At 45.4% G+C, this 22,669-nt stretch overlaps 1 protein-coding gene across 1 annotated transcript in view; it reads right to left on the bottom strand.

Moving 5' to 3' along the window:
* The window catches only part of XXYLT1 (xyloside xylosyltransferase 1), a 169,886-nt gene extending 156,203 nt beyond the window's left edge, over positions 1–13,683 (bottom strand). The window contains exon 1 of the mRNA XM_045502545.1: positions 13,058–13,683. Coding sequence (XP_045358501.1) covers positions 13,058–13,558 — 501 coding nt within the window. The 5' untranslated portion in view covers positions 13,559–13,683. The remainder of the gene's footprint in view (positions 1–13,057) is intronic.
* Between the last annotated feature and the right edge of the window lie 8,986 nt (positions 13,684–22,669).

Here is a 22,669-nt window from a genome sequence, read left to right as displayed (position 1 = left end):
AGCAAGTTCTGGGGATAGGTAGGTCTCTCCAGTAGCCTGGCTTTTCAAAATCACTTAGGGGAGCCTGGGTGGCTCAGTCGGTTAAGCGTCCGACTTCAGCTCAGGTCACAATCTCATAGTCCGTGAGTTCGAGCCCCGCGTCGGGCTCTGGGCTGATGGCTCAGAGCCTGGAGCCTGCTTCCGATTCTGTGTCTCCCTCTCTCTCTGCCCCTCCCCCATTCATGCTCTGTCTCTCTCTGTCTCAAAAATAAATAAATGTTAAAAAAAATTAAAAAAATAAAATAAAATAAAGTAAAATAAATCACTTATACTTATTATTTGACAGAATTCTCAAAAACTTTATGAACAATTACTGTGTGCAATCAGACCATGAAAACAAATCAAACACCATTAAAAAGAGATAAACAAATCTGAATAATGCTTGTTTATAGTTTACTATAAACAAGTTTGAGATGGAACCTTCTAGAAACTTCTAGAAAGGAACATTCACAGAGAAGACTCCATCCCTCAAAAGACACAGGAGGGTCATCCATGTTGCCTACACAAAGACTATAAAGGGCAGGCTCCAGCTTCATCATTGTAACAGGAAACAACAGCACCCACTCCAGAACACAGGCCAAATCAAGCAGGCATTTGCTGAGCCTCTGCCCAGAGCCAGGCATGTGCTAGGCACACTGGGGAAGGGAAAGATGAAGACTGGGGCCTCATCCTCCCAGCAGAAAAGAGAAAGCAAGGGCACAACTGAACACCAAATGAGGCAAGTATCCAGTGTTTTCAGTGGGGCATACACAGTGCATTGTTAAGAGCAGTTGGGGGTTGGAGGGGAGGATCAGAGAAAAAGAGAACACTGTAGTCTGGGAAACTGAAGAAGACTCAAAAGAACATGAGGACACCCTGTGCTATAGTCTGAATGTTTATGCCCCTGCCCCAAATTCCTATGTTGAAATCCTAAATCCCAGTGCGATGGTGTTTGAAGGTGGGGCCTTGGGGGAGTTGCTTAGGTCAGGGGGGTGGAGCCCTCACGAATGGGATTAGTGCTCTTAGAAAACAGACCCCATGTGAGGGCACAGCAAGAAGCTGGCAGTCTACAACCCAGAAGAAGGCCTTTGCTGGCACCTTGCTGGTACCCTGGTCTTGGACTTCCAGCCTCCAAAACTGTGAGAAATAAATATCTCCTTTGTTTTTAAGCCACCCAATCTGTAATATTTTGCTACAGCAGCCCCAACAGACTAAGACATCATGAAATAAACATGGGCAGAATGCGGTTTTGCAAGCCAGTTCCACTGCCCTCCAACTGAATCAGTAAGCATTGGGCCTTCTAAAGTGATGAGGGAAGAGTCCCTCCTCCCAACACACTACTTAGGAACCATTAGTAGCAGTCACCATTTATTACCCAGCCACCTGCTGCAGGCCAGGCCTCCAGCTGCCTCATTTTATCTCACAGCCACCTGTAAGATCATGTCTGAGGGGAAAGAGGTCAGGGGATTATATCTGGGGCCCCGCTGTTCCCAAATGTCACAGACTCCGTTGGAACACAGGTCTTGGGCTCCAAGCCATGTGCTCCTGCCCTGGCTGGCACAGTACAGACTCTGCTGGGGGCAGAAGTGGTGATGAGCTCCAGTGAGGAGAGGAAGAGGAGGCCAGAGGCGGAAAGTGTGCTCCCAGGCTGGCCGGACCAGCGCAGGCAACAGAGGCCAGCCTCCAGGCTCCCTCCAGCCTCTGTCCCACCAGCAGGAGGATCACTTCATGAGGCTGCTTAACAGTAATCACCCCAATAAATAAAATAAATGGCTTCAATTTAAAGCACATTATGTTAACAGCAGGCTTTGTGCCAGCTGACGGGGCCTGGCTCTGCTGCTCAGAACAAGCACCTAAAACAGGGATGGGTACACAGCACTGCCTCCAGTGAAAAGCCCTGCTCCACACAGTCAAGCAATAGGGACACAGTGACTGCCCCACCAGGAGGATCATGCCCCTCACCCCACCAAGTCTGCGTGGCAAGACTGGAGACTCCCACCACTCCCCCAACTTTCCACCGCGGGCCAAGCAGGATACCTGGGGCACAGACAGAGCACAAGGATCTCTCAGGAGCTCCAGGTGGGAAAGAGGGACTGCTCTTTCCCCTAAGGGGCAGGCCGCCCCGCTTCTCCCAGAGGGCCCATCCATGCTAGGTGTGATGTGGATCCCGGGTGGATGCACCCCGGGAAGCTAAGAGGCTGTGGGCAGGGCCCAGCTGAGGGTCACTTGGTGGGGACAAGGGCAGGCCGGAGGAGGCTGGTGATGCGCAGACACCTGGCCACCACCGCCCCCATCCACACGGGTCCCTCGGACTGCGACGCCAGGAAGCACTGATGTCTTCTCCATCCGGATGCAACCATCCAGCTTCTGTTTCATCTACCTTTTTCAAACGGCCTCATCAAAGCTGGTTTACACAGGGCACAGGAAGGAAATGACTGCCCACGATCGCCAGGCAGACTCCCTTTCATTTCAATCTTCCTTTCTAAAACCTGGGGGGAGAGGGCGGGACGCTTGTGGTGAAAGAACAAAAACAGCTCTGCGTGCGCCCCAGGCTTCCGTGGTGGGAGAGCAGTGCGGGCGGGCGGCTCCCGCGCGGCACCGGGCCCAGCCAAGCAAACACGAGGCAGGGGCGCCCTCCAGTGGCCACACGGAGAGCCACACGCGGCTCCTCGGGCCTGGGAGGGGACCCTGCTGGGCAGGTGAGCAGCTGCCCCCTTACTGGGTCTCAGGAACAGGGCCAGGACAGGCAGGGGTGGCTGGGGGCCCAGTGTGGGCTGCACTCCTGTAGCTACTCCAGCCTCCTGACCTCCTGGCCTGGAGACCTACGCACTTATTCTAGCGCCGGAGCTCCCTCCATCCAGCACATACCCCCAAGCAATGCACACACCACATGGGTTCACTCCAGGGATACAGCTCCCCTAGGACTGACCCCTTAGTCCCTCTCAGGTACAAGGCTGCTGGAAAGCTAGCCCCCAACAACCAGCAGGACTCTGGCCTCCCCTCCCCAGCCAGAAAGATCCGTGGGGACACGGTGCAGGGAGGCCCATTTGGAATGGGTGAACACAGACAGGCCCAGCACCTGGCAAGCTCTGCCGGGGGTGGGGGTTAGGGTGAGCTGGCTCTCAACCCGCTCTCCCAAAAGGGAGCAGAGGCTGCTGATTACACTGATGCCCAAACAGAAGACAGAAGGGCCAGGGCTGATTCTAACCCCAGCTCTGTGTGGCACTGAATAAGTCATTGCCTGCTCCACCCCAGGTCTGCCAGCTCACTGGGACGGCACTGTACCCAGAGGTTCGGAGTTTCCTTCCAGTTCCAAAACTTGGTGGTTCTGCAGTGTTCTGGGAAGGCAAGGGAGAGTTACAAGCTCGGTCTTTGTTCAGTTTGATGTAATTGGGGCCTCCGGGCAGGGGGACGATACAGATTTCAAGGTGGGCTATGGCCCAGCCCTCACTGGCTCCCACTCTTGTGGGCATCAACCCCTCCCTAAAGCATGTCACACAGTCCAGCCCCAAGACTTTGTTTGAGACCTCAGGTAAGTCAGTTGACCTATCAGCCTCGGGGGCTCCTCCCCTGTAAGGCTCAAGTGAGACGTTTGTAAAAGCATTTTTATATATGCTAAAGCGCTGAACAAATGTTACAATTATTCTCCTAATCAAGTCTTCATACGAGTAACACCACCTCATTGATTTTAGGGACAACATTACTATACACATTGGAAATTTCTAAACTGTATGCTTCAGAATATAAGCGTTTCCAGAGATGCTATAACATCTTTCCAGGTGGGGAGGGGAGAGTCAAGACACCTGGTCTTTCTTGTAAAATGCATTTTGGTAAACACATAGGAAAAATACCAAATACATTTACACAGTTGTCCTTATCAATATATAATCATCTCACCATTAGTCATTAGGAAAATGCAAATCAAAACCAAAACGGGATGCTACTTAACAACATTGAGAATGGCTATGATCAGAAAGACAGACAAGGGGTGCCTGGGTAGCTCATTTGGTTGAGTTCTGACTCTTGATTTTGGCTCAGGTCATGATCTCCCCGTTCGTGAGATCGAGCCTCATGTCAGGCTCCACACTGTGAATGTGGAGCCTGCTTGGGATTCTCTCCTCTCTCTCTGCCCCTCCCAACTCATGCACCCCCACGCTACTCTCAAAATAAATAAATATTAACCAAAAAAAGACAGCAAGTGCTGGTGAGGATGTGGAGAAACTGGAACCCTCATACCCTGCTGGTAGGAATGAAGAATGGTGTAGCCGCTTTGGAAAACAGTCTAGCATTTCCTCAAAGGTTAACATATGACCTAGGCATTCCATGCCTGAGTATATACTCATACATACACACAAAAACTGATAAACAAATGTTGACAGCAGAATTATTCACAATAGCCAAAAAGGGGAAACCACCCAAATGTCCCTCAATTAATGAACGGATAAATGTGGCCTGTCCATACAACGGAATATTATTCAACCATAAAAAAGGATGGTGTACTGATACGTGCTAAGTGAAAGAAGCCAGATACAGAAGGTCACACGCCGAATGAGTCCATTATTATGAAATGTTCAGAACAGGCAAATTTATAGAACTAGAAAGCGGTTTCATGCTTGCCAGTGCGAGATAAAAAGGGGAACGGGGAGTGACTGTTAATTGGTACAGGGCTTCTTTTGGGGGTGATGAAAATGTTCTGGAATTAGTGGTCATGGCTGAACAATCGTATGAATATTAAAAACCACTGAACTATTTTAAAGGGGTGAGGTTTATGGCATGTAAATTCTATCTCCATTTAATTGCAAAAAAAAAAAAAATGTGGTTATCTGTCTTTTGAGAAATGATCTATGGGAACAGAAAACAGAACACAGTGAGGAATTACTGATGTCCAAAGCCTGAACGTTCCATTTGCACACTGAGGCCCTCAGAGCATTTACCAATCACCCATATATCAGTGTGATTCATCTAGAGGATGATCCCTGACCTATGATATGGGTTTTGCCTTCTCATTTTAACATATCGGTGTTATTATCTGTGAAATTATCAGAGTCTATTGTATAGGATACGATAATACCACATTCCTTACAGATCAATGACTGAAGTTTTTCATGAGAAGCATGCATTGATACACAAAATACTAGTTATTTCATGAACATATTCTAATTTAGAAGACTTCCACTAGTAAGTGTGTTTGGTAGATAACATTGTTCTCTAAATTCTATAGTATAAAATGTCAGCCAATCTTTGTTTGTTTGTTTGTTTGTTTTGAGAGAAAGAGAAAGTGCTCGTGCTCACACCCACACGTGAGCAGGGGAGAGGCAGAGACAGAATCCCACGCAGGCTCTGCACTGTCAGCACAGAGCCCAACGGGGGGCTCCAACTCATGAACTGTGAGGTCATGACCTGAGCCAAAATCAAGAATTGGACACTTAACTGACTGAGCCACCAGGTGCCCCTTATCCTACCTTTCCAAAGAGCCTCTCATTTCAGGACGCGTTTTTCCAATCACCTCCTTCCCAGACTGTCTAACTTATTCACGCTTTATTCCAATGCAAGGTGCCCACTACTCTGGCAGGCCGGAGAAGCTGCATTTCAGTGTCACCTGTTTGTCAACAGCTTCCTCAGTACGACAGCCAGCACGGAGGTCTTAACGCTTCTTTCCAGCCCCGGCTAGGGGCTGAGGTGCTCATCTTTTCAAAGCCACTCAGTTTTGCTCATGCAGAAACCCTGGAAATGCCCCCATGTGTGCAAAGAGCCTCTGTCCAGCCACCCTAGTCCTCAACATTCACTCCTCCTGGAATCCAACAAGTGCTTTAAGTGCAGAAAGCACGTGGCTTCTTATTCCTAACTTGTCATCTGGGGACTGAGCAACCCAGCCTCATGCTGAGGAAGATGGGATTTACAGGAGAGGGGCAGATCACGGAGAACTCTGGTAGGATTTCCTGGGTTTGACTAACACAGCCATCAGTCCATCAACTGTGAATATTTACTGAGCGCTTTGAATGTGCCAGGAGCTGTGCTAAGAAGATAACGGTGACGGAGGACAGAGGGAGCACCTCTGTTCCCACTGGTTCATGTCTTCTGCACTCCTTGCCTCTTGCTCTCCACCGTGAACACTAACACCTCCCTTCAGGCAAGAGAAGAAACTGATCTGATGGGTGAGTTTGGAAGGCATGCCTGCCCTGGCCCCTTCCTCTCCCCTCTTCTGGAATTACCTGCGGAGAGCCTGCCCATCCCCGCAGGGAGGCCAGTGGCTGTCCAGGGATGCCTGTCCCTCCAGAAGTTTGTCTGATTCTTGTGTTGCAGGTTAGCAGGCTGCCTGTCCAAGTCTATCACCTCCAACTTGGGCCAGAAGCAGGCAGGAGTGGCACTGACCGGGTTCCTGCCAACCTCCATCAATGAAGAAAGTAAGTGATGTCCCTGCCCTCCTGGAGGTTATATTCTAGCAGGGAGAGGTAGCCTGCGAATAAGTGATGATTGTTATTTTCTCAAACACGAGGAGCACACTCCCACGTGCAGTTTTCCCTGCCTAGAGTTCTCCCTTTTAGATGTCCAAAGGTCCACATGCTCACTTCCCTCAGTCCCTGCTCAAACGTCACCTCATTGGCAGGGCCCTTCCTGACCACCTATACCAAACAGCCATCTGCCCACCCCCGACACGTACACTCCCCATGCCCTTTACCTTCTCTAAACTTCTCACTGACTGGCTCTGTATGTACTTGATTTTTTGTTTCAAGTCTCTCTCCCACACCTCCCCCACAACCCCAGAATGTAAGCTCCACCAGGGCAGAAACTCTGTTCCGTTCCCACTGGTCACAGGCACAGGATAAGCGCTCAGCATCTGTTGAGTGAATGAACAAATGAGGAGGTGCTACAAAGCAGGTGACGGGAAAGATAATGAGGGCTCAGGTGAGGCTGCGTTAGAAAAGGGGTTTTGGGAAGGCCTTCCTGGGCGGCTACCATCTGAGTGATGACACAGTGACAGAGCAGGAGAAACACCACAAAGCAGCAGTACTGTGAGCAATACTGGTGAGCCCCGCCAGGCCTCTGCGGGGAGCTGGCCACCCCACAGAGAAAGGAGCAGATGACCATGGGTCCTGTCGGTGCTGAGTGATGCCAGGAGCTCTGGGGCCTGCTCACTGTGGTGATCTCCCCAGAAGTCAGCAGAGTGGGACCGTGCTAGGAGACTGCCCCCGTAGCAAGAGACAAAGCAGTACTGGGCTAAGTGCTCTACAGAATGGCAGCATCTCATCTTCACTGCTACATGGGAGGTGGGTGTGTGAGCCTCACTTACACAGGAAGCTTCGGGGGATTACCCACCGTCACCCAGCTAGTAACTGGCCAGCTGGGGCTGGAACTCAGAGCTCACTCCCTCAGGACCATCTCCTGTCCAACCTGCTGAGTTTTACAGCAAGATAAGCTGTATGTAAATGTGACACTAAGTGATGTGGGTTCCTGGATGGCAGGGGCTGTGCCTGACCCATGTCTGTGTCCCCATAGCTGTGAACCCAGGGTCCCATGGATAACACGTGCTTGGTGATGCCCAAGGTGGGCTCCTGAGGGGTGGGACAGGGATGGCTGGTTGTCTACCCTGAAACCTGCTCTCCTCTCCTTCCTATTAACTGGACCCCTATTTTTAACTGAGCACTCTTTGATTCTCCCTCCATCCTGCTACCACAATACAGATGTGATGGCTAAAGCGGTAGCAGCCATCCTGGCCCAAAAGGACAAGGGCCACTCCCCAGTGACAGTGAAACAGGGAGCTGCAAGGAGCCTAGGACACTGATGACTTCATGAAGCCTCCACGCCACCAGGAAAGGCTAGCTCTGAACTTCCATTCAGATGAGAAATAAGGCTCAATCTTGCTGAAGCCAGAAAAATTTGGGGTTTCTGGCATATTCTATCAAACTCAATATGGCAAGGAAGGCTTATGAGAAAGGTAAGTCTTGACCTAAGTTTTAGAAGAGCAGGATTCCTCCTGACAAATGGAATGAGGCAACAGATGGCTCAGAAGCAGAGTGAGCAAAACCCCATGTGAAGGGACAGCTTTTCCCCCAGCCTAGGGAGGAAGGGCTGGGCAAGGAAGCCGAAGTCAGCTGCAGTAGGTCTAGAATTTGGAGAAGCCTGAGATGACAGTTCGCCAGGAGTCAGGAGGTTCTGAGGGGAAGTCACACCATAAAAGCATTTTCACAAGATGAATGTAGCAGTCCTTCCCAGGCCAGCAGAACTAGGACAGCCTGGATGACAGAGAGCTGTTCAGCCAAATGTTTCCTGAATGCCTATGTGCCAGGCGTCATAGAGAACATACCTGACCTGGCTAAGAAAGCTGGACAGGACGGCCCAAGCGCTCCTCCATCCCTTACAGCAGTGACTCCCATGCCTGCCTCTGCAGCTCTATACAAACTCGGATTCCCAGGCCCACCCAGGAGATTCTGACCCACAGGCTGGGACAGCGCCCAGGCTTCTGAACCTTTCTTTTTCTTATTTATTTTGAGAGAAAGAGAGAGAGACCACGAGTGGGGAGGGGCAGAGAGAGAGAGAGGGAAAGAGAGAGAGTCCTAAGCATGCTCCATGCCCAACGCAGGGCTCAAACTCACAAACTGTGAGATCATGACCTGAGCAGAAATTAAGAGTCAAGACACTTAACCAACGGAGCCACCCAGGCGCCCCCAGGATCCTGAATTTTTAATAAGCATGCCCAGGTTGACTGTGATGCAGTCAGTCCATGGAGCTGTTACACAGGCCAGAAGCAGCAGCTAACCTGACCTTGGAACACAGTGGGTTTGGATGCTTATTAAATACGTGAACAGATGACGGACTTCCATACTGTTAGGAGACAAACTAGGTTTAGAAAGACTTTCAGTAATAATCGAAACAAGGGGACAGCTGGGTGGCTCAGTCAGTTTAGCATCTGACTCTTGACTTTGGCTCAGGTCATGATCCCAGGATCATGGAATTGAGCCCCGCATCAGGCTCCACACTGAGAGTAAAGCCTGCTTAAGATTCTCTCTCTCTCTCTCTCTCTCTCTCTCTCTCTCTCTCTCTCTCTCCCCCTCTGCCCCTCTCCCCAACTTGTGCTCTCTCTAAAATAAAATAATAATCACCGACACAAGATTTTTCTGGTTAAGTGAATGGTTTTTTAGCTAATATTTAATTACCCAAAATATAAGGCCACTAATAATGTTCTGTGATCTATTTCTGCAACCATCTCAGCTAAAAGGTATTTCTGTTTCACTTGAAAATGGCCTTAGAAGAGACCTCCGGGTGGAGAACATTTCCATGCTGGCTCACTGTAGCTCTGCTCTGCATCTTACAGACGTGGTGGAGTCCAAGAGCGCACCCTGAGGGTGGAGGCTGTCTCCAGATAGTTGGGTAGGCAAGGAGCTGCCTTCCTGTCCCCAAGATGTTCTAACATACTTCAAGGCAACTCCCCCTAGGAGTGAACTGTCCTTATCACCTTACCTGCTAGAAGATAAAGTGCTACTTAAAGAGGAAACATGCCACAAAGGGAGAGACAGTGGCCCAGGACATGGGTCTAGTCCTAGCCAGGTCAGTAACCCCCCAAGTGGCCTTGGGCAAGTCTCCTCACCCTTACGTTATATGCTCTTAAAGGTCCCAGGCCTGATGCAGCCAGGGTGAGAATTTCTACAGTTTCCTTCTTCTTAATTAATACCAAAAGGACAATTCTCAGTATAAAATGCACTCCCAGAGGCACCTAGGTAGCTCAATCAGTTGGGTGTCTGATTATTGATTCCGGCTCCAGTCATGATCCCACAGTTTGTGAGATTGAGCCCCAAGTTGGGCTCTGTGCTGACAGTATGGGGCCTGCTTGGGATTCTCTGTCTCCCTCACTCTCTGTTCCTCCCATGCACACATGCATGTGTGCACACTCACTCTCTCTCTCTCTTTCTCTAATATAAATGTTTTTTTAAAAGAGCACTCCAGGGTGCCTGGGTGGCTCAGTCGGTTAAGCGTATGACTTTGGCTCAGGTCATGATCTCATGGTTCACAAGTTCGAGCCCCACATCGGGCTCTTTGTCAGCACAGAGCCTGCTTTGGATCCTCTGCCTCCCTCTCTCTGCCCCTCCACTGCTTGCTCTTTCTCTCTCGCTCTCAAAACAATAAATAAAGGGGCGCCTGGGTGGCTTGGTCGGTTGAGCGTCCGACTTCGGCTCAGGTCATGATCTCAAGGTCTGTGAGTTCGAGCCCCGCGTCGGGCTCTGTGCTGACAGCTCGGAGCCTGGAGCCTGCTTCGGATTCTGTGCCTCCCTCTCTCTCTGCTCCTCCCCTGTTCATGCTCTGTCTCTGTCTCAAAAATAAATAAACGTTAAAAAAAAAAAATTATAAATAAATAAATAAATAAAAATTAAAAAAAAAAACCTGCACTCCCATATGTAAGGCATGATGTTCAGTGCTGGGGATAAAACACTTAAGTCAGTGTCCATGCCCTTTGTCTACTTTGTCTTGAAAGGTAGACAAATAATTCATCCAATAATTATATAATTACAACAATGATAAATGTTACCAAGTAAAAGTACTTGGTGCTATGAGAGTGTGTAACGGGTGCTCAGGAAGGTTTACCAAGGAAATAACATTTACACTGAGACCTGAAAGCAGAATTTAGGGAGAGGGGCCAGGGTGGGGGTGGGGGCAGGGGTACTCCAGGCAGAGGGAAAAGCCTATGTGAAACGATGCCAGAAGAAGCATTCCTTTCAGGAATATTCCAAACCTGAGGAAGAACTAAGATGCCCAATAAAATGAAGCAAACCTTTTAGGACCATACATTTAAAGAAGAAAAGAGCACCGTTTATCACAAACAGAAAACAGACTCATAAAATGTGAACTCAAAAGTAACAGGAACAATTTTACTCTGACACTGTTAAACTCTTATCTGACCACAGCCATCTGGCTACAAAGCTCCCCCCCCCCACCCTCATTTGTGATGCCTCAACACAGGTGGCATCAATTCCCTCAGGTCATCCGCAGCTGCTTCCAGGCCTTGATGACCTGTGGCTGTCAGAACTGAGCACAGCAGAGGGAGGGAGAATGAAACGCAGACACCACGATGGGAGCCTGGCCCTAAAGCCAATATTTCTGGCGCTGAATATGCACCAGGCATCATGCACAGGGATGGGAGATAAGACCTGATACACTCATAGCACCAGGGTATGAGAGGAAGACGTGCCTTGCAGATGGGGGCTCCCCGGGAGGCTCCAAAGAGGGAATGACATCTGAAGATGGCCAAACAGTGTGAACTACCTCTGTGCACCCAAACGCGCCTCTGTGCACAGACCGCAGCACAACATAGCAAAGGCCTGGAAGCTGGAAAGCCCTGAGTGCACAAGAAGCTGTGGCTGGAGCTCGAGATAAGGGGACAGGTAAAGATCTGGAAGTCTGCTTCCTCTGACTCTGTAAAGTGAAAAGATGACAATGCTGGCCTTCAGGGTGGGGTTTGGAGACACGGTCAAATCCCAGCTCTGCCCAGAACAGCCCTTTGATCACAGGCTTTTGGCTTTCTCCCTTGAACCAACACAGAATTTCTCAAGCATTAAAGTCCTAGGGATCACGTGGGACAAGTTGCCAGGTGTCACCCTGAGATCCCAATTAGGTAAACCGGGATGGGCCCCAGAGTGAAAAACCCCAGATCAGACAGTAGGTCCCAAGGACCTGAATTCTTGGCCTCCTACAGCATGAAGTCCATGGCCCAAGTGCCCTTCCCTGATTACGGTGAGCTCCAGACAGGCTCATTTGTTCTGGGCAGGACATAGACCTTGTATGCTATGGGGGGGAAGCAGGAACAAAAAGCTGTGGAGGGCTGGGCACAGATTGTCCCCAAGTCTAGGGACATTCCCGGGGTGGGGGTGGGGGGGGTGAAAGCTAAGTAAAGAGTAGCCAAGGGTCCAGGAGGAAAGGAAGGACATCCTGGGCAGAGAGCTTGTGTAAAGGCACATTCAGCACAGTCAAGATCTAAGGTGCACACAGGAGGACAAGAAACCAGGTTGGAGAGGAGGGCTAGGCCCACAACACAGCCCTCCTAGAAGCTGGGGCTTGATTCTACAGGTAACAAAGAGCTACCAAAGACCCCGGAACCCTACAGGATCCTGGCAGCAGCTCCCCTTGTCGCTCACTGGGCACAAACACATGGAACATTATTACTCTTGCCTCACCGCTCCTTCTCCCACCATCAGACTTCATCCTTTAGGATCACCTAGTAGTCCTACCCAAAAATCAGAATTTGGATCCCCTCTGTGCAACCATTAGGTCAAAATGAGGCTAGCAATTTGACTGAAGTAATTAACACTAAGTCAGGAACAGTATCTCTGACAAGCAGAGCCAGGAGATCAAGGGAGATGATGGGGAGATGTGGGAGCTGCCACGGAGGCAGTTTGGTCCCGCCTGGGACAAGGTGGCCAGCTCTGTCGTGCTCTCCCCAGATCATACATATCTGTACCTCTTAGGGCTTTCTCTTCCTCCCTGAGAGGAACCGGTGGCTTCTCTAAATGGGTTTGTGACCCTCGAGAGTAGGGAAGAAGACAGAGAGGGGATGAGGTAGTTCACACTGTTTGGGTTTGGGCTTAGACAGTTCTGACCGAAATACCATAAGAGCTATGAGAATGTCACTGCGATTTCAGCAATTCAAGCGACCTAAGACCTGTCCAGCAGACTGCACAGAATGACTACTGGTGCCTTCAAATGACCTGGTCCAACCTAAAAAGTCAAAGACTGAGTAGAATAAAAAGAAGTGCAGACAGACAGTGAAGACAGTGCTGAATCCTGCAAGGCTACCAGAGAGGGGAGCGAGCCAATTCTAGAGGGAACAGGGACTTAATGGGGGGATACCGGGTCAGGGGTAGTCGGTTGACACCCCGGCTCCACGGCTCCACTCCAGCACCAGCCGAGTGCACCGGACTCCCGGACACGCCCCCCGGACGTCGCCCCCGGCGTACAGCAAACACCCATTTCGGGCAAAGCGAGAAGAATGGCGGGGGGAGGGGTCGGTGGTGGGCATCCACCGGGAGCCCTCAGCCGCGGCCCCGCTCACCTTGCACTTGAAGCCGGCGGCGGGCGGCAGCAGCTCTCGAAGCAGGGCCTTGGCCACCTCGCGGCTGGCCTCCTCGCTCACGAAGTGCAGGTTAAGCACCTCGTGCGCCTCGAACTTAGCGAGGCGCAGCAGGGAGCGGAGCGCGACGCGGGCCTTGGCCTGCAGCGCGGCATTGTGTTCCGCCTTGGTGAACATCATCAGCAGGTGATAGTCCACCGGTCCGGCCACGCCGCCCTCCAGGCTCTTGGCCTTGGCGCCCGGGGCCGGCGCCACGGAGCCCCGCGCCACCTCCGGCACGGGCGGCGTGGGCGCGGCAGGGGCCCCGGCGCGGGCCTCCTTCAGCCTCTTGGTGGCGCTGGAGAAGGTCTCCCGGCCCGAGCCGAGGTAGTAGAAGGCACAGACGGCCAGCGCTGCGGCCAGCAGAAGCGCGCAGTAGTGGGAGCGCACAGCGCCCAGGCGCGCCATGGCCCGAGCGCATGGGGGCCCGCCTCGCCGACCCATGCGCCACGGGCCGGCGGACCGAGCAGCCGGGGAGGGAGAGCCGAGACCAGCACCCTGGCAGCCACTTAGTAGCCTAGGCGGCGGACAGCGGCCATAACGGGGGCGGTGCCGCGCTGCCCGGAGCCAATCCTCGGGCGCTGATGCGCGGAGAGGCGGAGCCAGGGCCGCCGGGCAGCTGCTGGGTCCTAGATTTAGAGGGATTCGAGCTGGGAAGGACCGAGCTGGCGGGTAAGTATTCAGACTTGGAGAAAGCCAGCCGGCTGTAAGGTCTGTTAAAAGTGGCCGTCCTAAATATCTAGCCCCAGACGCTAGATATCGAAGCTGAGCCTTGAATGGCATAGAGGCGCCCCAACGCAGGACCTTCGGTTAGCAAAACCACAAAACTGGACGCAGAAAGAGAACATTTTATCTCTATACCTTTCTGCCCCGAATGTTTGCAGGCTTTGAGCCCTCTCCCCGACTCCCTCCCTTCACATCTGGGAGACTGGCTGGGGCTAGGGAATTTAAACTCGCCAGCTCCTTCCTCATTCACGGTAAGTGAGGAATTTCCTTGGGGTGGAAATGGCCTGCCCAGGGCACGGGCACCTGAGGCCGAACGAAGGCTATGTGAAGGATGTGGCCAGCAGGGGGACCCCGCTGCCCACGACTTCGGGAGAGACTCCTGAGCCCCAGGCGAGTAACGCCAGAGATGAAGTCTTTTTTTTTTTTTTTTTTTTTAACAGACTTGAAAAGAGCCTTAAGATGTACCAGGTAGTCTTTCAAAATTTTAACTGAGGCATACTGAGGTAACTTGCCCAAGGTCACAGAGTGGCGGTTTTGACCTTAGATAGTTGGACACTGACAACTACCCCATAAAAAACTCATTAACTTCAGTCTTCTAAGGACTGACGATAATACCATAGCATTTAAACATGTACAAATGATCTGCATGCTTGATAGACGTGGAAGCGAATGCACATGCACTGGTGAATTATCACTCAGCAGTTTATTGTGCCATGCCGTTATTGGTCAAAGCATGGTACCCAGAACCACAATTCATCTCATTTTTAACTCTTGTTCGTTTCAATCGGGATAACACTTTTCTGAAAAAATACTGGAGCTCTGAAGCAAGGTTAGCAACAAATTCAATACATACTAGTCATCTTGTGTGTTGAGCGGAGCCCTGATACCTGAATTAACTCACTTGCATGATAGGCTCTTACTTGAATTCATTTAATCTACACAACCCTAAGAAGAGGTATTATTTGCACTTTACAACTGAGGAAATTGAGATTCAGAGCAGTATATTACCCAAAGCTCGTTGGCTAGTAAGCAATGGAATCGGATCTCAACCCAAGTCTTAACTGCTTCTCATGCCCAGGTTTTCAGCCAAGATTAGCACTGAAAGCAATAATTCGAGCTCTGAATTGTGTGTATTTTACCACAGCTTTTAGCAGACACTCTGGTTACAAGAGCAAGCTCTCCAAGTTAAGAGAGCTGGAAGTCCAGCTCTAGCAATGCAAATTATTAGACGTCAGGCAAATTACGTAATCTGAGCTGCAGTTACACCCATACGTAAAACATGAGTTTTTAATATGAGCTAATATGAGCACCTACGCCGCCTAGGGTTATGAGAGAAAATACACAAGAAGTAGTTAAAACTGTGCCTGACACTTAGCAAACAATATAAACTATGCTAGAAACACCAAACTCTACAAGAAGTCTAAATATCCAACAAGTGCCAAAATACAATTCAGTGACCATAGCTTTACTAGGGTAATTACAAATACCAAACCATAAATCTCCATTAAGACTTTAGTATATGCTCCACAGAACCCCCACAGCAGTGTGCTACAACTATATTATTACGTCGTAATTGTTGCTCATTAATAAGAGAAAAATAATTCCTCTTGGTGCCTTTTAGCCCGCCCTTCCCCACCTACACCATCAATAACACGGCTTTTCCTTCCACCACTTATTCTAGAATTTATTCAACAAATATTTTATTTTTCAGACCTTTATAAGATCACTACTCCCGGAATTCATGGATAAGAAATGAATAACAAGACAGTTTAAATTTTACATACAAATTCTGTAAACACAGGAAACTACTCGAGACTAGTCTCATCTCCATGTTGTAGCTGCTTCATTCCAATTATTTAACCATAAAAAAAATCAACATTGCAGCTTCCTGAAATATATTGCTGACTGGAAACTAAATCAATTGGTTGAATGAAGGTAGACAGTCGTTTATTCAAGAGGTAACAAGTGACGACTATATGTCAAGCACAGTAGCATCTGAGAATACAGCAGTGAAAAGAAACAGAAGTCTCTGCCCTCACAGAGCTTATGTTCTAGCAGGGGAAAACAGAGAGATTAGAAATATGTAGTGTGTCAGATGGTGGCATGGGCTGTTTTCTAAGCCCATAGCTGGGTATATAATGACATGGCTAAATACACAAAGAACTTTGGTAACCACAGGAACTCTTCAGTTCTAACTGTAACTTCGGTCAAGTTCTCAGACTTCTCACCAGAGATTAGAATTGTTTTTTTCATCTGTAATGTTGGATTATCATATTTTTTTCATATTGACTAGTACCCAAAATTGTCAAGGATACAGAGAAACAGACATTTTCCTCTACAGCAGATGGAGGGAGGAGACTTTTCTGGAGGGCACTCTGGCAATGCTAAAATCTCTCTGGCCTCTAAGAAGACTGTCAGTTCTCTCCTACCCAGATGAGTGTTTCTCTTGGAGACAGTGGTTCTCGATTTGGTGTGGCACTGGAAGCACCCGAGAAACTTAGTAAAAACACAAAGGTTCAGGACCTATGTATCTTCAATGAGCCCAGGCCTCGATAGTGAATCTTTTACAGACCAAAGTTTGGAAAGCACTGCATTAGATCTTCACCCAGCCAAACTCTCTTTCTGCGTACAATCTTGACTTACATGTCACTGCCTTGATGAGTGGTCTCTGAACACCAACCCATCCAGTGTCCAGGTGAGGCACTATCGTCCAACAATCCCATGAAAGCCACCTATAAACTATTCGGTCCCATCTTCCTCCACTGCAGGTGGAGAAAGGCAAGATCCCAAGAAGACAAGATCCCAAGAAAATAGGAAATACATCTTTTTTTTTTTTTCACCATAATATCCCCAATACCTAACACAGTGCCTGACTCATTGATATATACTGACTCAAAAATATACCCACCCATTGTGAGTCAGCCAACTCCAGCCAACTTCTAGGAATCTGTCCTGAGGAAATAACTAAGAATGTATGCAAAAAGCCATAAGGATAAGCAGAGCTAGATTTATGATGGCAAGAAATTGGAATCAAATGTTCATCAATGAAGCGGTTAAACAAAAATGATGCTGTCATTAAAAGTGATGTATTCACAAACTGCAAATAGAAATGTTTAATAATAAATGGAAGAAAAATTTGTAGATTTAGAGACTCAAGAGACATACTAGCCAACTGCAATGAATGGAACTTCTATGAGTTGTGATTTGAAGAATCTACTTTTAAAAAGTATATTTGATACATTTGGGATAATATGAATACTGACTGTAGTTTTATAGTTAAAGAAGTGTGATGTTGTGATTGCCTTTTTCTCTTTTAGAGACACATACTGAATGACTTGTTAGTGAAATGTGTGAGGCTTGATTCAAAATAAAATCTGGGGAAGAGAAAAAATGGGTGAGAGTATTAATAAAACAATGTTAGCCCTGAGTTACTAGCTATTATAATTATTCTATGTTGTATATGTTTGAAATTTTCCATCCTAAAAAAATGTTTTAATCCTTCCCAAAGTGATATAGAACATTTGAGGATTTAGAAATCTGCTCCCCATTTATTAAGTGAAAGAAGCAGGTAACAAAATAGTATGATCCCATTGTATATCAACATAAATACACACACCCAAAGTTCTGAAAAAATAAATACCGAGGAAGGAACAGTTTCCTCCTAAGGACTATTCAACAGAACTTCCTACAATGATGGGCATGTTTTATAATCTGTCCTTTTCAAAACAGTAGTTACTAGGCACACGGCTGAGCTCTTAAAATGTAGCAGTGCCACAGATGAACTGAACTCTTAATTTTGTCTAATTAATTTCAATAGCCACATGTAGCTAGTAGAGACCATATTGGAGAGCACAGGCAGATGATGGAATTGTGGAGGATTATCTTTTTTCCTTATTATTAAACATTTGTCTACAATCAAAAAGCATTGTTTTTGCAATAGGAAAAAGTAGGTTGCTTATTTTCATTTAAAAATTTTATTGACTATAGGTGCGGGTTCTCTTCTTCACAGAACTATTCTGAAAATGAAATGAAGTGGAATAAAGCAAGTCACATTGAAATGTTTTATGTGTCTGCTTTTAATTAACTTAAGGCAATAGCAGGCAATTCACTTCCAGGTCTATTCTTTCAACCCTCCCTTCCTTCTATGTCAATTCATATAAAAACAAGCTTTTGTTTACTAAAAGGATGAGTACAAATGTGTTGCCTAGACTGGGAACTTCAATGGATGTCAATCATAATGGAAAATAATTAGAATTAGGGCTCCCCTACACACACACACACACACACACACACACACACACAAGCCTTTGTCATTTTTAGCTGTGAATTGAGAGCATACAGCTCTGTGAGCAGGAAGAAAATATTTGAAAGATCAAAATGGGGACACCTAGGTGGCTCAGTCAGTTAAGCCTCTGACTCTTGATTTCAGCTCAAGTCAATGCTCTCAAGATTCCCTCTCTCCCTTTCCCACTGCCCTTCCCCTGCTCTCATGCACTGTGAAATAAATAAATAAGCAAACAAACAAACAAACGGATTTCCTGATTGAAGCAATCAGCAAATAGAATCAACTGGATCAATCTGACAAAGTTGAAAAGGAATAGAAGACTTTAAACATGTCAGTTGGTGGGGCACCTGGATGGCTCAGTCAGTTGGGCATCCGACTTTGGCTCAGGTCATGATCTCACAGTTCATGGGTTTGAGCCCCGCATCAGGCTCTGTGCTGACAGCTCAGAGCCTGGAGCCTGCTTCAGATTCTGTTTCTTTCTCTCTCTCTCTCTCTCTCTCTCTCTCTCTCTCTCTCTCTCTCTCAAAAATAAGAATAAACATTAAAAAGTGGCTTTAAAAAACAAATAAATGTGACAGTTGTTAACAGATATGTCTGCAGTTGTAGTTCATAATAAAGTTCAAGTCTGAACATAAAAGAACTATGCCAGGGGTGAGATTTTTATTGACTTATTATCATAATTCTTCAGCATACAAAGTATTTAATCAAGTATAATATTTACAATTCTTACATAATGTACATTTTAGAATAACTATAAAGATAATGTACTTTTGTTCCATTTACAATGACAAACTACAGTAAAACTACATTCATGAATTAGATACAAATCCTCTACATACTAATAAAAAGTAAATGGAGTGTTGGTTATACATTCTTTAAAATATTCCTTTTCACAGGTAGCAAGAAATATTACATGTAATAAGTCTTTATGACTGGAATGATCCAGAAATATCACAAAGCACAAGTAAACACATATAGAAAGGTAGCTCATCATTTCCAAAAGTTAACCTTTAGGCCTTTGTGTAAAATACATGTTGCCAGCAATATTTATAATGTAGCAAGCTCTCCCTGTTTAAAATTAACACCCAAGGCAGGGGGTTGTTGAGGAAAAATAAGAAAATCTAGAACACAAGTCAGTGAAAAGACCGATGCAGAGAAAAGTTTATTTAATCAAACCTTGCTTCCTTCTCCTTATTTAAGTGGATACACGTATGTAAATGGAAAAAGATGTCCACAGAATCGTATTTATAGATGTTAGGATTCAGCCAAACTGAATCCAAGCCCTAGGTTACCTTTCATTTGGAAACATCAAGACTTTGGTAAGTATATGGTGAATTAAAATGACCTTACCATGTTTTGCTTTTATTAATGTTTGTTATTACAAAAATGTAATATTTCCTATAATTTAATGGCTTCAAATCCTAATCTGTTCCTTCAAGATAATTTTATATCCAGGTTCTTCAGAATATTTGCAGTCTTTGTTATCAAAACACAGGGAAAGCTGGCAGGCATTATCAGATTTTGCTGCTTTATAATGATTTCAATTTATTTCATGATACAAGTAAAGTGCCTCTGACTAGTAGTCAGACAGGGGTTCTGGTGTCAGCTGTGCCACCGATGAGAAAATCAATGGCTCCCCTCTGTAAAACAAGGGGAGCAGCCCAGGATCAAAGAAGAGAAACGACAGCATTCTTCAGAAGTCCTAGTGTAAGAACCGGGTGAGACAGAGAAGTATCAAAGTACACTGCGAGCAGAAGAGAAGACAAAGGGATGCTGTGATAGTTTTACCATGTTTCATCCACTCATTTTATTTGTGAGAAGCTCTGAATCCAAAAAGGAGAGTAACTACTAGTCAGTGCTCTTTGCATTGTATCATGCAGGTCTGAAGTCATTCTGGACATAATAATTCTATAAAAATATATCCTTTTTCCTGCTCCTGTCCATGGTCAAAAGTGCTATCAAACAGAAAAGTTAATATGGCAATATAAGAGTGGTATGGGAATATCTTATTATCCAAAATGGGTAGTAAATTTAGTCTTAAATATAATTTGGTTTATTGTCATGCCTATACTTTACATGTGTAGAATTATATTTTTAAAATACTGCTTAACACATCACAAACTGAAGTTGTCCAGCCTGCGAAGGTATAATTTTTTTTTTTTCCAAAATGCACTCATGAAGAACCAAAGTACATATTCCAAATTAAATTATGTTTTGGAAAGTAAACATCAAAGTTCATTAAAATCAATAGTGAACACCAGTATAAATTAGGCAAACACTGTAATGTAGTGAATCCCTGGAAATTTCTGTATTTCTAAGGATTGTAACAAAGGTAATTTTTAAGTACCTTAGAAATCTTAAACATATAGGTGTTACAAGGAAACACTGCAAATTAACTACTCAATTACTTTAGTTCTAGCGTGTGAGACTGCATTCTATGAGCTCTTCGTAGTTAGTACTGCTATTGTTATTTTGATGTTAATCTAGCTTTTAAGTTAGTGCGCTAATGATAATGAACTAATAGAATACTGACTAGGAATCAGAAACTAATATAAGCAGATCAGTTAGGGAAAGAAAACAAAGGGCAAGCACATTGACTTATGAAGCCCAAAAGTATGATTAACATTGTTTACACTATAATTTCTCATAATGCGTTGAATAATTCACAGCATAATAAAACTCAGATTTGTTATATACTATATAAAAGCTATTAGTTGACACAGCTAAATTCACCTTGGTAAGAGCCAATCTACATTGTGACTATGTAACACTAGTAATTGACTTTAAAGCCTTGCTATATTTACTGCATCATTTCTGCCAAATTTCATCCAAACTGAGTCTTGGCATGTTCAAGAAATCAAGCCACAGGAATGTATTTTCGTATTGCCAGGCTCAGTATACTGTTAAAAGATTTAGCTTTCTCTGAAGATATTCAGAACCACGATCATCTTTAAAGTGAGTACCCTTCAAATACATCTCTAACCATTAAATTTAGGTAGACACTAATTACTACCACATTAACAACTCATGATTCAAGCCACAGGAGTTAAGAGTATCATAAGGAACTGCCGTCACAAGGAGAGATCCCAGAGGTGATCTGAAGCACCCAACGGCTGGATCCAAAAGCCAAACTGTCCAGGCTTCCCAGATAAAGGTTAGGAGCTTCAGAAGTGAAGCCCTACAATTAAACAGGAAGTCTATATTCTAATTCTACCAGGCTTAGGAATAATTTCACATATTATTACTTATTATTCAGGAATAGGCACTACAAAGGAAAGGTGAGGCCCTCTTTTTCTTTTGGTTTGTTTTAAACATATTTCCTTATCCTTGAACTTTTTGGACAATTTCAAAGTACACTCTAATAAAAAGGTTTACAAACCAGACTTTTGCAAAGCCAGATGACCTGTGACTATGAGGTGAAACAGGGAAGATTTCATAATGTTCCTGTTATTGTTGCAATTAAAATACAGGCTGTGGAAGTTAGTATTTTCTTAGAAATATTTCATAAATATATTTTATCCTTATCTAATACACTGCGATTATTACTAAATAAGCATTATATGCACACAATTTGGAAACAAATATGGAAACTTTTCTGTGACATGAATTTACTTCAGTGTAATTCCTATTTAAACAAATCCTCATTTGACATTTCAATCAACTTATAAAACTCTAGTTATTGGGGGGAAGAATGTTAGAAAACTTATTATCTGTCAAATTAAATGTAATCTTTCTACTTGTTTGATAATCCAAATTTTTAAAATTCTTATTTAGAATTTGGGTATCAATAATATTACTTACATGTAACTTGTAAAAGATTAAATTTACTTGTTGACAATTATTAGAAACCATAAGGCAAATTACTTATTTTATACTCCTGACAAGATATGTTAATCAAAGATGGAATCAGATGAATTTATAGCATTTACATGATAAATTAGTAGATCTGTAAGGTTTCGGAATTCAAGGGTCTCTGTTTCATGTAAGCCAACCACTATATCTATATATAGATGGTATTAATTTAAAATCATATACACTGTGTATGAAAGTACACAGGATAGATGTTGAAAAAAATTAAAAACTATCATTATATAGTTCAGTATAACCTAAGAAAAACATGAGTTTTTTCTTTTTCAGAGATTTTTCTTTCACTCAGTGCAACAGCAAAAATCTATCTTGAAAAGGACAAATTTCAAATATAAAAATGTTCTACATTATTTTATAAATCAACTTTTCCTTTAAAAATTACAATTTGATGAAAGCATAATTTTGCAACATTCAAGTAACCTTTGAAACATAGTTTTATTACATCAATAAATTTGTCAAGGTTTTAGGAAATCAACCGAACAATGAAGGACTACAATTTCTTTAAGTAAGAATTCTTTTGGTGATTTAAAAAAAAAAAAAAAATGTTAACGTTCTTTTCCTTCAAAAAATGGAGTAACTCTAAAGGACTTGAGTTCTGTCTACTTTGTACAGCTATTACATGTATGTTAAAGTACAAAACAATAACCAGACGTCTAAGGAGTATCACTACATTAATG

Source organism: Leopardus geoffroyi, chromosome C2 (assembly GCF_018350155.1).
Source record: "Leopardus geoffroyi isolate Oge1 chromosome C2, O.geoffroyi_Oge1_pat1.0, whole genome shotgun sequence".
Lineage (NCBI taxonomy): Eukaryota > Metazoa > Chordata > Mammalia > Carnivora > Felidae > Leopardus > Leopardus geoffroyi.
Note: the sequence above shows the minus strand (reverse complement) of the source record. Positions and strands in the feature narration are given on the sequence as shown.